This window comes from Asparagus officinalis, chromosome 4 (genome assembly GCF_001876935.1).
Source record: "Asparagus officinalis chromosome 4, Aspof.V1, whole genome shotgun sequence".
In the NCBI taxonomy this organism is placed as follows: domain Eukaryota; kingdom Viridiplantae; phylum Streptophyta; class Magnoliopsida; order Asparagales; family Asparagaceae; genus Asparagus; species Asparagus officinalis.
In genome coordinates, this window is record NC_033797.1 from 39,147,280 (window position 1) to 39,165,513 (window position 18,234).

The 18,234-nt window shown below is 40.0% G+C and overlaps 1 protein-coding gene across 1 annotated transcript; it reads left to right on the forward strand.

Moving 5' to 3' along the window:
- LOC109837231 (small ubiquitin-related modifier 2) lies at positions 1,390-7,347 on the forward strand. The gene is made up of 3 exons (XM_020405386.1): positions 1,390-1,601; positions 6,730-6,879; positions 6,994-7,347. Exons 1-3 carry the CDS (start codon positions 1,524-1,526, stop codon positions 7,060-7,062), a joined length of 297 nt encoding a protein of 98 aa, XP_020260975.1. The 5' UTR covers positions 1,390-1,523; the 3' UTR covers positions 7,063-7,347.

The window sequence follows — 18,234 nt, forward strand, 5'->3', positions numbered from 1 at the left end:
TAATACTAAATAGTAATATCGTTGTAATAATATCGTTATTAGGGGAAATTCTTCATGAACCAATTTGTTCTTTACGACATATTAGCTATGCACTCCAAATTCTTGTTTCTTTTATAGAGTCAAAAAGTTTGAATACGAGCCTCTAACATGTTGCTCTCATAACAGCAAAATTCACTTAGCAGATGTGGATATTCCAGATGAGTTATACGTTCTATATATAATACAATTGCCCTAGACAAGTGAGTTATAATAGCATTTTTCATTCACATCGTTTAGGGTAAGATTTGATAGGGACCTTGCATCAAAGATTTTTTTTTTATATTTAGAGCACATGGCGAAATATATCATAATCTCCCTACTCTAATTTTACAAGAAAATAATTCTTCATACTTTCAATTTTACTTCTATAATACAGAGAATGAACTATAAAATTGAATAAGAATATTAGATAATATAAATATGAGAGAAATAATAATTAAAGGTTAATGTGAATATGAGTCAAACCACAACTAAAAGTTTAAGTGACATATGCAAGTAAATTCATATAAAAAAATTCCTTTACGAATTGAATGATCACTCATCTTTTCAAGACTTCAAGATACTAATAAACAGAGATGTTATACTAGATTAATGTGTTTATAACTCATAAATAGTAGGTCACGTGGCCACAGTCTGGGTTGAAGGAAACAATAATGATATTTCAGTTGAGAGAGAGATTATTGAGTTGATGGTCAATCATACAAAAAACTTTGTTTTCTTTTTATTTTTATTCTATTTTTATTAATTTAAATTTAAATAATCATGATATTTAACCATGTGCATTGCACGTGCATCTCAACTAGTACACAAATAAAAAGAGCAACATGCTTTGAACATGAGTTTTTTAGAGATAATTTTGAGTTTTTAGTGAAAAGTTTGACAAAGAGATGGTTGATTACAACAAAACATTACTTTAAAGATGTTTTGTGTATATATTGAAATTTAAATATGGTTTCAGTATCATTATCCTATTTGAAGGTGGTTTCTAGAATAAAACCCAAAAAGTTAAAATAAAAGCACGCAAAGGTAGATGATCTCATATCAAATTCTAGTGGAGAGATAAGGACGAATCTGTGCTCCACGAGAAAATCCACCACCGTCCCTTTCTCGGCATCCCCCGAATCTTAAATGACACGTGTACTGTATCACCGCGCAGAATCGTATGCGCCACCTCTCTTTAAATGTCAGACAGATCTCAGCCGTTCCTTTCCTCTTCCGGCAAATCGAATCATAGCCGTCTATTCAGCTCGAATCGACGATCGATCTCGCAAGCCCGGACCCGAAATATTAATTAAATTCGATTTCGAAAGCCCGCTATAAATAGTGGGAAAAAGGAGAATAATATGTAAAAATCGCTTCGGCCTATCAGATATATATATTCCCCCCCCCCAAGTATAATATAATTGTTTTCTTCGTCTTTGAGAAGTTATTTCGTCTAAACCCTAGGTTTAGATTTTCGAGGGTTAGCGTTTTTGATTGGGATAATGTCGGGAGCAGGGGCGGAGGAAGACAAGAAGCCGGCCGATCAAGGGGCCCACATCAATCTGAAGGTTAAGGGTCAGGTATAGCTCTCAATTCTTCTTTCATCTGTTGACAATGTGATGTGCTTTGGTTGTAATTGTTTGCCAGTTTCTTTAGATTTTTATGCAATAATTGATATTGATCATAGGATATTTGGACTTTAATTTGTAATTCTGTACGTTATAGATTTATAGATGCAGGATTCTAAAGAGATACTTAGACTTTTCCCCATGTTGATTGATATCTGTTTGGTGCTTAGTGTTTAATGCAGTAGGACTAGTCATGTGTCAATAGAGTTGCAATTAAACCATATTTTGATCATTGGTTGCTTGGTTGTTCGGTGTGTTCTTTTATCCGAGTTCAGATTCAAGGCCAAACTATCAAAATTTTAATGTGAAACAGAGAGTTCTATGATTAATGATCATTTAGGTATGAACCACGCTTTTACATTGATGGTGCAATTATTTAAATTTCCGTTTAAGAATCCGATGCTCCACTTCTCAAATCATTGTAAATAGGCTCCGGTCCTTTTTTGAAATACATTGGCCAATCTGTTTCGATGAATTTTGTGCAAGTTTTACGCCCTAAATCTTATTTTATTATAGTTTTAGTGACTTTCACAAATCTGGATTTCCTTAAACCCTTCTTTAGTAATGTAATTACCATTGCATTACGTTCTTTTGTAGTTGGTGGTTGCTCATATTTAGAAGCACTTATGGAAAATGGTTATTTTTAATATAAATTTGCTTTTTTTGGATGTCAACGTAGAGTTTGCATGGAATATATTATATTTTTTTCCCTTATACCAGTTTGGAATATTGTGCGTGCATGTGTGTGAATTAATTCGGTTATGGACTGTAGTTTCAGCAATTACCCACTGAAGTTCGGTGTCATTAGTGTTAATTACTTTCCTCCTTGAAATTATTGTTTTGAGAGTGCACCGTCTTTTCTCAACGAATGGCTAGAAAATACCCTAATATGATTCAGAGGGCTTTTGGGTTAATTTTTGGTTGAACTAGCCATTAAGTTAGTTTTTTTATCTGACTGATTGGTAAATCCCCAATAAGCTAGCTTATAAGTCCCATTGAAAAAAGTTAGGATTTCCCCAACTTTTGAAAAACTAACTTATAAGCTGATATAACATTGTTATTATAAATGCCAGAAGGTAGCATAACTTGTAAGCTTCTTAAAATAACCCTCCTTAAACACTGTATCACTTTTAAATACCTGGATTATCATTTCCCCATGCTTTAGCCTACTACTACAAGTGCATGTAGATTCTATAATTCAAAACTTGCTTTACACAAGATTTAGCTGGGTAGAATAACCCGCTACTTCATCCTTGAGCATTCTAAAACACGTGGAAATAAATGCTGTGGTGTTTTTACTCCTTTGGGTGAACTTTTGAATCCTTGTGCATGCCCGTTACAATCTTTTTCCTGCAAACCTGCGCTATCATCTGTTTTCCGCCCATTGTTATGTCTGCGCTCTATTGGCGGATCTCAAACATTTATCAAAAATGATGTTGAGATTCCTATTTAAAAAGTGAAGAGCACTACAGCTTTTCTTACCATAGAATTCTAGAAACCATAGTTTTTCTAAGGTTAAAATTTGCAGCCTGATCCTAGAGTAGGGAATGTCTGGAGCAGGGCCATCAGAGGTAAAGAGGCCAGTTGATCAACCACCTTCGCTATGTCTTAAGGTTAAGGCACAGGTTAATTTTTTAAATTTCCCTTTCTATTAGACTGTTTTTCTGTCTTGGGATAGATAGTCCTTGCATCATTCTCTTTATGCTTTTGTGGGTTTTCTGATATTTTGAGATTAAGTTTGAGCATGTGTTAGTTCATCTTCTTAAAATTTTTTAATTATATTTAATTACATCAAAATAGAGGTTAAAATTTGAAATCCATTCTGATAAATGTAGTGCCATTTATTGTAACTTTTATTCATCTGTGAGGACCTTCTTGTAATTAAACTAGAGAAGAGAAACAACTTTCAAACAAGTATGAGGTAAGAGGAGATTTTTTAAGGGATGTTCAAGCATGACTTGGATGGGGTCAACAGACCTATGGACCAGGATAAAGTCCTCAAGTGTTGTTAATATTATAGTTCATGAGTGATATGCGAACATGTTTTGAAGTCAAATAACTATTAGTTTAAGCTTCTAATTCTAGTTGATGTACTTTTATTATATTTTTCCAATTCTAGTTCCTTTCAATGTGATTCATTAGGTAAAATCAGTAATCTAATCCGCTACACTCCGGTTAGATCCAATTCCAACTCTTGTTTTAAGCTAGTGCTCCTATGTGTAGGAAGAAGTTGTCCATGATGTTAGCATTTCAGAATCTTTCACAACCTAATCTCCTACTTATGTCATTTAAGATCAAATAAAAATTATTAGGATGATACAAATAGTTTGTTACCACTTTTGTGATATTTGACCAATTGTCAGAAATATTTTTACGCAGAATTATACTGTAGATTGTAGATAGGCTTGTAGATCATATACGCAGAATATATTAGATTTTTTTCCCTATACCAATTTGGAATATTGTGCATGCGTGTGTGTGAACTAATTTGTTTATGGCTAGTAGTTTCAGCAGTTACCCACTGAAGTCAGGTGTCATTTAGTGTTAATTGCTTTCCTTGAAATTATTGTTTTGAGAGTGCAGTCTTTTTTCAACAAATGACTAGAAAATACCCTAATATGTTTCAGAGGGCTTTTGAGTTAATTTTTGGTTGAACTAGCTATTAAATTAGTTTTTTTTTTAAATCTGACTGATTGGTAAATCCCCAATAAGCTAGCTTATAAGTCCCATTGAAGAAAAAGTTAGGACTTCCAAAATCTAACTTATGAGCTCATATAATATCTGAGGTTTGACCACGTAAATAACTGTTCTACCCATATACCTTTTATAACATTGTTAATATAAATGCCAGAAGCTAGCATAACTTATAAGCTTCTAAAAATAACCCTTCTGAACACCGTCTCGCTATTAAGTCCCTGGATAATCATTTCCCCACGCTTTAGCTTTCTACTACTTCAAGTGCATGCTATAATTCAAAACTTGCTTTACACAAGGTTTAGCTAGCTAGAATAACCTGCTACTTCATCCTTGAGCATTCTAAAACACGTACTTTCAAATCCTTGTGCATGTCCTTTACAATCTTTTTCCTGCAAACTCATCTATCATATAACTATTAGTTTAAGCTTCTAATTATAATTGATGTATTTTTTTGTTATGTTTTCCAATTCTAATTCCTTGCAATGTGATTCATTAGGTGAAGTCAATAATCTAATCTGCTACACTCCAGTTACCCAACTCTTGTTTTAAGCTAGTGCTCCTATGCATAGGAAGAAGTCGTCCATGATGTTAGCATTTCAGAATCTTTCACAACCTAATTGCTTACTATGTCTATTAAGCTCAGATAATAATTATTAGTATGATAAAAATGGTTTGTTACCACTTTTCTGATATTTGACCAATTGTCAGAAATATTTTTACGCAGAATTCTACTGTAGATTGTAGATCAGTTTATACTAGATGATTATGAAGATTAGTTGACTGTTGAACCATCATTTTTTCAATGGTAGAAGCGAATGAAATGAGGAAAAAATATTTAATTATTTGGCTTCAGCTTTCCCTTTATGTTTGCATCCTTAGATAGAACAACAAAAACATTTTTATTTTAATTAACCTTTATTCAATATTTAAGGTCACTGTTTTAGTTCCCATCTTTTTACAGTATGAAATTTTGTGCGTTATTGTGCAAATGACAGGCATTTGGTTGGCAGTGTTTACTGAAGTTTTAGTGACAGTTGGAAGCTTTTTTTCTTTCGACTTTGAGAATATTAGTTCCCTTGGTCCAGTTTAGTTATGTAAACTGGGAAATATGAGTATACAGCTTTTGTGATGACTATTTTTGAAGTTTGGCCAAGTCTGGTTATGGGGCAACTTTTCTGGACTGTGGACAGGTCTTTCATTTTCATAGAACAATTGGAGAAAGTATACAAAAAAACTTAAAAGAGCTATTTCTGCCAAAGTGGTGGATATCAGAAGTAGGACAAGGTAAAATCTATATGATGCCTATAAGGGTTACAATTACTGCTGGGTTTATCATATCATGACATAATTTGCTTTGTGTTTGGTTAAGATTCATTACTTTGGTATTACACAGTCTTTTCTTTGTAGGATGTCGATGGAACTTTTGTTTTGTTTCCTATATGACACCTATTCTTTTAACTTCTTGTTTTGATTTATTGTTCTAGTGAGTAATTGTTTCGGTTTATTTATGGCTTGTATTTCAACCCGTATTCGTCTGTAGATACTGAGTTGTGGCATTAACGTTTGTAAATCTATATTGAAATATTTAATGAATATGAGTGTAACACCTTTGGAACATATTCAAGTTTTACTATTCATATAACATGTAGTCTATAGAGGGTTTGTCACACTTAAAAATCACCTGTGACATGGGTGGTCATGGGCTAAATTTGGGATGGAAACATCTCTGTCTCTGTCTTGCTCTCATGTTAATGTTTCTTCATTAGGGTGTCCGTTTGGCTTCATCTGTTGAACATGCAATGTAACATTAGGTTCTCTTTAAGATAATGTGCGTTACTTGTTTATCATTGCAGTGGTTGATGTGCAGAGCATGTCAATCGCTTGATTAAAAGATGCATGTCAAGTTTTTTATGCTTGTCTTATTTTATATGACCAAATTTCCATATAACTAGATTTTTATCTGCCCATATCTTTTTTCTTGGTTAACATTATTAAGGGACACCGATTGTTTTCTCAATCTGGAATCGTATCGACTGGCTCAACTCACTTAATAAAGGATAGAATTGTTATATTTTGCCAGAGTATTTGTCATGGTGCATTAAGCAAAAGCTTTTATAACTTGCTAATTTTGTTGGCAGTTTTGTCTATTGAACAAGTTTTTGTGCAATCAAGATCGACAGACACATTGTATCACACATTGTATCAAGGGACAGTATTGACCTATTGAAATCCTACTACAATTGTTGGACGTGGAGGTTTTTGTTTAAGTGATGTTCAGTTCAATCTGTTCTTTATCTATAATTTTACTTTTAGAGATCATTATTTACATGTGATATCATGCATAGTGACTGAACATGTCATTGAATATTATGTTATTTTACAGGATGGGAATGAGGTTTTTTTCCGCATCAAACGTAGTACACAGCTGCGGAAGCTCATGAATGCCTACTGTGACAGGCAGTCTGTTGATTTCAACTCCATTGCCTTCCTTTTTGATGGTCGCAGGCTGCGAGGAGAGCAGACCCCTGATGAAGTAATATTTGTTCAAAGGCTTATAAAATTTCTCAACCATGTTTTACCTTTTTGCACATCACTTGTCTCCAAGTAAAATCGTAATAATGTTCGTTCTCATTTTTGTTTGTTACAGCTTGAAATGGAGGATGGGGATGAGATTGATGCTATGCTGCACCAAACAGGTGGTGGTCTGGTATATTAAGGCGTCAGGGGAGCAGCTGTATAAATTTCTTAGTGGTAACATCTGAGGGCCTGTGTAAAGCTTGGATGGTAGTTAATGTGGGGACATGAAAAAGACATGTATTTTTGTTTTATGATGTAGTCCTGAGTCGCGTGATCCTTTTATTAGTATATTGTTCAAATTGTTCTCCCGTGGTGGTGGTGGTGGTGGTTGTCTTTGTTGAGGTAGGAAATGAGTTGATACCTAAAAAGTTGGGCTTGATGTTCGATTTTTGTTCTGATGTCAAATCTGATGCTTGATGTGCTTGATGATAGAGCGAAAATGCTGCGAAGGTAGCTTATGCTAAATCAGCAGTCTTGAAACTATGTAATCTGATTTTTGTTAATTTTTCCTTGGCATCGGTAGCTGCTGCAGAAGAATTCTCATGTTTTGCTTTGTTTGATTCACAAAACTTCTCTCTTTGGAAAGTTGTTTCCAATTTGTAAATGCGCTCAAGGATTACATAAACTGTAGAAAATTATAATTGCTGAATAATGGTATAGCCTTTTTCATTATTGTTAGGAGATATTTATAAGATTACAAGAGAATCAATTAGTTACATAAAATCTAAAACTACCTAATTAGTTACATAATTGTTGGAACTAAAAGGAGTAAAAGATATTAACAGAATATCATATACAATAGAAAAGAATCACAGGGCGTGCCAATTGACATTGTAGGGCGTGTCGATTAAGATCGCCTTTTGTCGACTTGCTTCGTGTCGATTGTCACTGTAGGGCGTGTCGACTAAGACCGTCTTTCGTGTCAACTGGCTTCGTGTTGACTGACACCGCAGGGCATGTCGACTAGGACCGCCTTTCGTGTCGACACAAGGGGTGTCGTCTCGTTCGGTCGGGCTTCGTGTCGACTGGCTTCGTGTCGACTGACACCGCAGGGCGTGGGGGTGTCGTCTCGTTCGGTCGGGCTTCGTGTCGACTGGCTTCGTGTCGACTGACACCGCAGGGCGTGTCGACTAGGAATGCCTTTCGTGTCGACACAAGGGATACCATCTCGTTCGGTTGGGCTTCGTGTCGATTGGCTTCGAGTCGACTAGCACCGTCTTTCGAGTCTACACAGGGGGTGTCTCGTCTAGTCGGTCACAATTCCTTAATATAACGCGTGCGGGGTAGTGATTTGGTGAGTGCATCAGCTAGTTGGTCAGTGGAATAGACACGAGTGACTCGTAAGATGCCTTCTTGAACTTGTTCTCGAATGAAGTGAAAGTCAAGAGCCACATGTTTCATTCGAGAATGGAAGACCGGATTGGAGTAGAGATTTGTTGCGCCCACATTATCACAGTAGATTACCGGCTGTTGTGATGATGTGAACCCAAGTTCGCCGAGAAGAGATATGATCCATCTCAACTCGGCAGTCGTCGAAGCGACCGATCGGTACTCGGCTTTAGTCGAGGAGCGAGCCACTGCTTGTTGTTTCTTCGAACTCCAGGATATCGGGTTTCGACCAAGATATACAATGTAGGCACTGGTGGATGTGAAGTCGTCTTTGTTACCTGCCCAGTCGGCATCTGAGTAGGCATGGAGAGCGAGAGGTGATTGACGATGTAACATGATGCCATAATCAATGATGCCGCATAGATATCTGAGAATCCGCTTGGTGGCGTTCTAATGGTTCGTAGTCGGACGATGCATGTATTGTGAAAGTTTGTTAACTGCATAGATAATGTCTGGACGAGTGAGGGAGAGATAACGAAGACTCCCAACTATAGCTCGGAACTCAGTTGGGTCAGTAAGGATTGTATCCGACTAAAGTGTAAGGACGGACGAGGTGGCAAGTGGAGTTGCGAGAAACAACTTCAACTCCAAGGAAATATTCAAGTGGTCCAAGGTCTTTGAGAGAGAAGCGACGTGCGAGGACCGAGATGAAGTCCTGAACTGATGCTGCATTGTTGCCTGTGATCATGATGTCGTCAATGTATACAAGTAACATGATAGTTATGCCATTGTCATGGAGAATGAACAAGGAGGTGTCGGCAACTGAGTTCGAGAAGCGAGATGCAAGAAGGAACCGTCGAAGCTCATTGTACCAGGCTCGAGGAGCTTGTTTGAGACCGTATATCGTCTTTCGTAATCTACAGACGCGATGTGGGTTGTCGTCATCAACAAAACCTTGAGGCTGAGCCATGAAGACATCTTCCGTGAGAGTGCCTTGTAGAAAGGCATTGTTGACATCGAGTTGACGAAGAGCCTAACCTCGGCTGACGGCAAGCGAGAGGACGAGACGAACGGTGGTCGGCTTTACAGCCGGACTAAACGTCTCATGGTAGTCCACTCCTGGTCTTTGGTGAAACCCCTTTGCCACTAAGCGAGCTTTGTACCTGTCTATAGAGCCATCAGGTAAGCGCTTAAGTCGAAAAATCCATTTACAACCCATAATTTTTTGCACACCATTGGGAGGTACCAATTCCCAGGTGCCATTACGAACTAAGGCATCAAACTCCTCAGACATCGCCTGTCGCCATCTGTGATCTTTGATAGCCTGAGTTACACATGTGGGTTCAATATCTGTGGCGAGTTGAGCAGAGAGGCTAAGTTTGTTGATAGGTTTGTGAATGTTGTTTCGGGAATGGGTGATGATAGGCGAGGTGCGGGTTGAAGGTGGTGGTAATGGGTTGTCTGAGGCTTGGACAGGTGGGAGTAAGGCCAGGGGAATGGCTGGCAAGTTGTTAGGTGCTGGTTTAGGTATTGGGGTGGGAAGTTGTGGAGGCAAGGTGTTTGTGGGGTTAGGTGAAGTGCGAGGTGGGTTGGGAAGAGGGAGAGGGAGGGCAAGAGGCAAGGTCTAGTGTTCTACCATATCTGTTTGTGTGTTGGAGTTGACAGACAGGGAGTCTCTGGAACAATCTTCGGATGATGTGTATGAAGCCGGGAGAATGACACGATGTGAGAGCCAGGTGTCGTATGTCGACTCATCGGGGCGAGCGAGATGCGGATTGAATTTAGACATGGGAAACTCAGACTCAACAAATCGAACATGACGGGAGATGAAAGTCTTTTGAGTTTGTTGATCAAGACATATATAAGCACTCTGTGTAAGGGAGTAGCTAATGAAGACACAAGGCATGGAGCAACTGGCAAGTTTGTGAGGCGAGTATGGACGAAGCCAAGGATAACATAGGTAGCCAAAAGTTTGAAGTTTGGAGTAGTTTGGTGACGACTTAAAGAGTTTATGAAAGGGAGATGTCATATGAAGAGTGGGTGTAAGAGATGATTTATGAGGTAGGCTGCAGTGGAGAAGGCATATGCCAGAAGGAGAGTGGTAAGGAGGCTTTAGAGAGAAGGGAAAGACCTGTTTTAACAATATGACGATGTCTACATTTCGAAAAACCATTATGTTTTGGAGTGTGAGATGGCGAGGTGAGATGCGAGATGCTATTTGTGGATAGATATGTTGCCAGTCCAGTGGATTTGGAGAGACCCATGTACTCCCACCCATTATCTGAGAAGAAAGTTACTATTTTCATTTTGAAGTAATTTTCAACAAGGGATTTGAAACGAGGAAAAATAGTGACGACATCAGATTTACGTTTGAGAGGGTAAAGCCATATGTAGTGAGTGAAGTGATCTACGAAAATGACATAGTATTTGTAACCGTCGACAGAATAAATAGGCGAAGTCCACACATCAGAATAAATAGTTTACAGAGAAGAAGTATACACAATTGATGATTGAGAGAAAGGTAATTTATGACTTTTATTGCAAAGACAATCATTACAATGAGATTGCTTTGAATTAGATGAATCTAAAGCTAGACCGAATTTGGAGATTATATGACGTTGGATTGACTCAGATGGGTGACCAAGACGATGATGCCAGTCACTAGAAGACACTTTGACACTGGAGTGGGTCGAAGGACGTGATGTGAGTTGCGAGGTCGGCCATTCATACATACCATCTTTAGGTTGTCCTTCTAGCAGTGTTGCCCCTGACAGTAGATCCTTCACACGAAAGGAAGATGGTAAGAACTCAATGAACGTATTATTTGATTTGCAAAATTGAGGTATGGAAATAAGATATCTTTTCATGTTAGGAACAAATAAAACATCATGTAATTTAAATGTATGGGAGGATTCTTTAAGAGAAGAGGAGCCAATTTTGAAAATGTGTAACCCAGTACCATCACTGATAATGATGTCGTCAGACCCATCGTATGGAGCATGAAGGGAGAGATTGACGAGATCGATTATGACATGGTGAGATTCCCCACTGTCGAGAAGCCATGTAGAAGTTTTGGCATCTGATCCTATGGCAACATGCGCCTTTGGTTGCCACTGAGATCCAGTGTGCGAGGTGTGAGTGACGCCTTGCGAGGAGGTGGGTACCAGCTAAAAGAGAGGACACTGAACGACGGTGTGGCCTTGTTGTCGGCATCCTTGACACTTGCTGAGATACAGCCTCTGCTGGCGAGATGTGGCTTGCGGAAACTAAGACGGTTGTTGTCTTGGAGCGGAGTGTGAAGATTGCGCATTGTTGGACGAGGAGTGGTGTGAACCATTGTACCTGGTCGACGCAGCGTTAGCCATGGTGGGGTGCGAGATTGATACTGATTGTGATTGCTGAAGCACGAGTTCCCTATTGATGAGTTTCTCATGAAGCTCTTCAAACGAGATGGGACTGTCCCTACCTATATCAGCGATTTGGCTATAGTCATCATCGAGACCTTCTACGATTTTCTCAATGATGTCCTCATGGTCCATTGGTTTGCCGAGTGCAGCAAGGCGATCGGTTCGGCACTTGACATATTGCATATAATCCAAAACGGATTGTGAGACCTTCGTGGCTCGCTTGATCTGGTCCTTGATTTGCTTGATGTGACCACGTGTCGGGCGAGCATAGGTGTTGGCGAGAGTCTGCCCTGATTCACGGGAGGTGATCGCCTGTTGGATTAGAGGGATGAGAGAGGGGGAGATGGAACCGACAAGGGCGCCAAACAACAGTTTGTCTTGTCGAATCAAATGCACAAAATCTGGGTTGGGAGCTTCAACGTTGAGGTGGTGATGGTGCGAGGAGGATTTGGATGAAATCCATCTATGTATTTGTAGAGGTCGTAGCCGATGAAAATGGCCTCAATCTGGAGTTCCAAACAATATAATTTGTGGAGGTCAATTTATGGATGGATTGATGGGAAGTGTTGATGAGTTGAAGGTTTTTGGTTGGATTTTCTGGGTTGGGGATGACAGTGATTTGAGAATCAGTCAACATGGTGAAGACTGCGGATAGGGTTTGTAAAGGAGGGGTGGGAGGAGGTCTAGAACGGGAGGTCTAGAACTGCTCTGATACCATGTAGAAAATTATAATTGTTGAATAATGGCATAGCCTTTTTCATTGATATTAGGAGATATTTATAGGATTATAAGAGAATCAATTAGTTATATAAAATCTGAAACTATCTAATTAGTTACATAATTGTTGGAACTAAAAGCGGTAAGAGATATTAGCAGAATATCATACAATAGGAAAGAATCACAGGGCGTGCCGACTGACACTGTAGGACGTGTCGACTAAGACCGCCTTTCGTGTCGACTGGCTTCGTGTCGACTGACACTGTAGGGCGTGTCGACTAGGACCGCCTTTTGTGTCGACACAAGGGGTGTCGTCTCGTTCGGTCGGGCTTCGTGTCGACTGACACCACAGGGCATGTCGACTAGGACTGTCTTTCGTGTCGACACAAGGGATGTCGTCTCGTTCGGTCGGGCTTCATGTCGACTGGCTTCGAGTCGACTAGCACCATCTTTCGAGTCGACACAGGGGGTGTCATCTCGTCTGGTCGGTTGCAATTCCTTAATATAAACTACGTAATAATATTTAAAATCTATTGGCTCATAATTATTTTTTGAAAGGTAGCTTATAATGAGCTTTCAGTAGTTAAATATTGTTATATTTTAATTGTAGTCAAGCCACCGGGTGATCTATACATAGATAGATGATAAAGTGACATGTTTTCCTTTGGGAATGAGGTTTAGCTAATGCTGATCTGGTTTTTTCTATAATAACGGCTCTTTGTCAAGATTTAAGCTTTCCCCCCCTCCCTAACTTTTTTGGCTGTGGTACACTAGACGTTGTATATTGGGGTTGTATGGCATGAAAAATGTAATTAATTATCCCAAATGATTGTTATCTAGAGTTTGTTTTAATTTTATGTTGTTTCTAGAAATAGTCATTTGTATACAGTGTGGTCTCGCCACGCGATTCAAATCATACTCCCTTTAAATGTACGAATTCGGGAAAATCTTTCTATGATCAATATTACCTTTGACTATTTGAATATTTTATTTAAATTTTAATTTATTATAATCATAATTATCCTATCCTAATCCTATATGAACTACTTACAGGTCAATAATTTAAATTATATACTCTCTTTAAAAGTATGAGTTCAGAAAAATCTTTTTATGGTCAATATTACCCTTGACTATTTGAATATTTTATTTAAATTTTAATTTATTATAATCATAATTATATCCTAGCCTAATTTTATGTGAACTACTTACAGGTCAATAATTTAAAGATTAATAATCTATAATATATGAAGATTGCAAAAAATGCCAAAACGTTTCAAAATTTGCACAAAACACCCTTAAAAGTATTAAATTACACAAAACATCCAGACATTTCAAAACTTAAAATAACAAATATGAAACCCTCAAAATTTTAAAAACTATAAAAACAGCCTCAAAAGTTCAAATAATAACAATGCACTATGAAATTCTAAAATTTCAAAACTTGCGAACAACAAAGACGAATTCAAGGAATTACTATGAGACACTAAAAAACTAAAATTTGTAAAAAATAACCTCAAAGTTATAAATATTCCGAAAAACTCCTTCGAAAATTAACAAACACAGAAAACCCTAAAATTTAATAACTTATAACCAATACATATAAAATCTCAAAATTATGCGAGTTCGGGAAAATCTTTCCATGGTCAATACTACCCTTGACTATTTGAATATTTTATTTAAATTTAATTTATTATAATTGTTGATGCTCGTGAACAAACAGTCGATGGGGGTTGTCCCCCGTAGGATGCAGCTTCGATCTTGACAGCGCTGAGGAGAAGGGAGAGGATGGATGTTGGGGCCGACTCCTTCTCCGACTTTACGCTCGATTCTGAGCACGTGGGGTGGGCTGATGACCTGCACATGTAAGAATCGCAGAAGTACGGGGCTAGTTTCCCCCGTGGTACCTCTGACGGTCAAATAAGCTATGGAGCTTGAGTGGAGTTTGGGGGAAGGTCTTCTGACCATTGAGGTCCTTGGAGCGTACTCTTTTGGGAATTTTCTAGTTCTTTTTTAAACAAGGTAGGTTCCTGGTTTTTATGAAGAAGAAGTAGCCAAGCAAATATCACTTACCCACTGCGTTACTCTTTTCTCCTCCTTTTATAGTCCCTTGCCTCTAAGTGTGTTGTCCCTCGGCTTTGGTCATACACAGGAGGCGGCTGAGAGGTGAGTAGTAGAGGTGCTGAGTCATCCTTCTCCTTCTAGATATTGACTGGCGACTGGAAGGGAAGTCAATCAAATATAGGAGAGAAACGGCTTCTCTGTATCCTGGATTTGATATAAGAGGTAGGGCGTAGGATAGGTCGGCTGCGTGGCCGTCCTTCTCTCTCCAGGTGGCAGCTGGTGATTGGAGGAGAAGTCATTCGTGCACAGGGAAGCATCATGGCAATCTTTTGGGAAATGACTTGTGAGTAGAATAAGCAGCTTGGGCATGAGGTTTGTTAGAATGGAGATCTTGATGGGACTAATCAATACTGTTGTCGAATGACATTTGAAGTGAACTTGGTCGGCTCTTATCCCTTTAGTCGAGACGGGTTGATCTGCGAGCCATCATTATGATTTGGCGACTCGATAGTCGAGTGAGCTTCTGGTCGGGTGTATAGTCGAGTCGTCTGCTCGAGGAGTCATCTTAATTGAGAGAGGGTGACTGATCCCACACTTTGAGTCGGTCATGATGACCCTTGATCAAAATATGTCTTGTCTGCTCGTTTGGTCGAGAGACTTGACCTTGGCTAGGCTTATGAGCCTCTAAGTTGGTTTGAACCATAGCTTTCTTGGGCTTATGCAGACATTCTCCCGATACCTCTATCTTTGGATGGTAAATTATCATAACAGTTAGCCCCTTTCATTCGGAGTTGGCTTTAGTTGAGTTCGAGTGAAATAGATACAAGCTTGCTCCATATCTTGGGGATTTCTTGGCTGGTTGATCGTGAATGGAGACGTAGCGTAGTCCTTGCTAACCGTCAATCTCTATGAGCTGATGATCGGTATCGGGAACAACTTTTTTTGAAGGAAATGAGGCGTCGTCGGTAGAGTGAAAGGCGTCATACTCGCCAATTGATTGGTGAGTTACAAGTGGCGGTTGGATTTCCCGAGCGATTCGTTTCTGATCTCCAAAATGGATCTTCCTTAATTGCTCCAGGATGGTGTCTCTTGAATTCTTATGCATGCGCTTTTGGAGGCTTATAAATAGTTCCTGGCACTATTGAAAGGGGTACTCTTCACCAAGAATATTTTTCTTCGTCAATCATCCCTTTAACTCCTTAAGAGTTTTTAGTATGGCTTTTCCTCAGAATGACCGTGAGAGGAAACTCATGGTTTTATTTTTATCCAGATCGAGGATGACTTTGGATGAGGTGAGCTGGTTGCATGATCGGTATGATATTTGCCGTGTGATGATGACCATAGGGGCGCCGGACAGCTCGACTCCGGTGCATATGCACAGCGAGGATCGGGTTCCTCTTTACTTGGCGTATTTGTAGTATGGATTACGCCTGCTGCTGCATCCCTTCGTCAGGGAAGTTTTCATAGCTCTGGGGGTTTCCCCCTGCCTATTTCACCCACACGCCATTCACATTTTGATGGTGTTTATTGACGCCTGCTCCGAGGTGACAGTAGTGCCCAACATCAGCCTGCTCGGGCACGTGGTTAGTGTGGGGTCCATTGAGGGAGACCCCACACTATTTCTTCCACTGTCGGGTTTTTGCCTGGACACTGATCTCCCGGAGCTGGACGAAGAATGGAAGAGGTTTTTTGTCTGGGTATTCGGCGTTGACAATATTCTATCCTGCTCAGGTTGTCCTGAGGCGCAGGAGAACATGCTGGAGTCGAGGGCTCTCAGTGATCTCGAGGCTGGAGATCTCGAGAAGCTCCAGTGTCGCCTCGGTCTTCAGGAGGCCAAAGCTCTGGATAGAGAAGAGTTTCCTGAGATGGGGTGGTCCTCTTCGTCCTCCTCAGATTATGAAGCGACGGCCCTTCCTCCACCAATGGAGGTCTGTAAAAGAGGGGCTGACTCGGAGGGACCGAGTTCTTCCAGGAGGCATTCGAAGAAGATGAGGAAGTACCCTGGGGACAATGGCGCTGAACCCTAAATTTTTTTTTGTAAGCCTTGTTAGGCCTTTTGGTAAAGAATGTACAAAACTTATTTCTGAATGAGAAGCGATTTCTTCTATCTTCTGCTTTTGAGAACTGCAAATGCATGATAGAATAACTGATTTATGTAGTGGCTCCATTTTTCTTTTTGAGAAGAGTGTTGATCCTTGTAGATTTGATACCCTACGTGGGATAAGTGGCGATGTATTTATTTTTCTTGTTTGGTTGGAAAATAACTCAAAGAGTCGACTTTGGGGTTGTCTTTGGTTTATCTAGGTGGGGGACCGTAGACTTGATTGCCGACTTGTGGAGTCTTTGTACTTTAGGTTATTCCTGATGGGGAGCCAAGTGCTTCGGAATCGACTAAGAAGTCGTTGTGCCTTGGTTAATTCCTGGATGGAGAGCCAAGTGCTTTGTTCCGACTAAGAAGTCGTTTTGCTTTGGACTTATTCTTTAGGAAGAGCCAAGGGATTTGTTCTGACTGAGAAGTCGTTTGGCCTAGGTGACTAGGTCTTGGTGCCGACTGAGAAGTTGTTTTGCCTTGGTTTTACCCAGATTAGGTACCAAGGGCTTTGAGCCGACTGAGAAGTCGTTGTGCCTAGGTGACTAGGTCTTGGTACTGACTGAGAAGTCGTTTTGCCTTGGTTTTACCCAGATTAGGTACCAAGGGCTTTCAGCCGATTGATAAGTCGTTGTACCTCGGACTTATTCTTTAGGAAGAGCCAAAGACTTTGTTCCGACTGAGAAGTTGTTTTGCCTTGGACTTATTCTTTAGGAAGAGCCAAGGGCTTTGTTCTGATCGAGAAGTTGTTGTGCCTAGGTGACTAGGTCTTGGTGCCGACTAAGAATTCGTTTTGCCTTGGTTTTACCCATATTAGGTACCAAGGGTTTTGAGCCGACTGAGAAGTCGTTGTGCCTCAGACTTATTCTTTAGGAAGAGCTAAGGGTTTTGTTCCGACTGAGAAGTCGTTTTGCCTTGGACTTATTCTTTAGGAAGAGCCAAGGGATTTGTTCCGACTGAGAAGTCGTTTTGACTTGGACTTATTTTTTAGGAGGAGCCAAGGGCTTTGTTCCGACTGAGAAGTTGTTGTGCTTAGGTGACTAGGTCTTGGTGCCGACTGAGAAGTTGTTTTGCCTTGGTTTTATCCAGATTAGGTACCAAGGGCTTTACTGTTATGGTCGATGAGAGAAGACGGAATCGAACCATAGGTTGTGCCTTAGACTTACCTTTAAGAAGAGCAAAGAGCTTTGTTCCGACTAAGGAGTCGTTGTGCTATAGTTTTATCCTGAGAAGGTACCAATGTCTTGACCACTATGGATGATGAGAGCAGAAGGAATCGAATCATATGTTGTGCATTGGACTTACCTTTAAGAAGAGCCAAGGGTTTTGTTCCGACTGAGGAGTCGTTGTGCTTTGGTTTTATCCTGAGAAGGTGCCAAGGTCATGACCACTATGGATGATGAGAGCAGAAGGAATCGAACTATATGTTATGTTTTGGGCTTACCTTTAAGAAGAGCCAAGGGCTTTGTTTTGACTGAGGAGTCGTTGCGCCTCGGGCTTACCCAGATTAGGAGCCGAGGTCTTTGTACTGACTATGGAGTCGTTGCGCCTTGGGCCTATCCTAAGGCGACACTAGGGTCTTATGACTGACTGAGGAGTCGTGGCACCTTGGGCCTGTCCTGAGGTGGCACTAGGGTCTTGTGACCGACTGAGGAGTCGTTGTGCCTCGGGCTTACCCAGATTAGGAACTGAGGTCTTTGTGCCGACT

Coding starts and splice junctions, on each gene's coding strand:
- LOC109837231 (XM_020405386.1), top strand. CDS start 1,524: ATGTCGGGAGCAGGGGCGGAGGAAGACAAGAAGCCGGCCGATCAAGGG. Junction 1,602..6,729: donor ATCTGAAGGTTAAGGGTCAG/GTATAGCTCTCA, acceptor GTTATTTTACAG/GATGGGAATGAGGTTTTTTT. Junction 6,880..6,993: donor GAGAGCAGACCCCTGATGAA/GTAATATTTGTT, acceptor TGTTTGTTACAG/CTTGAAATGGAGGATGGGGA.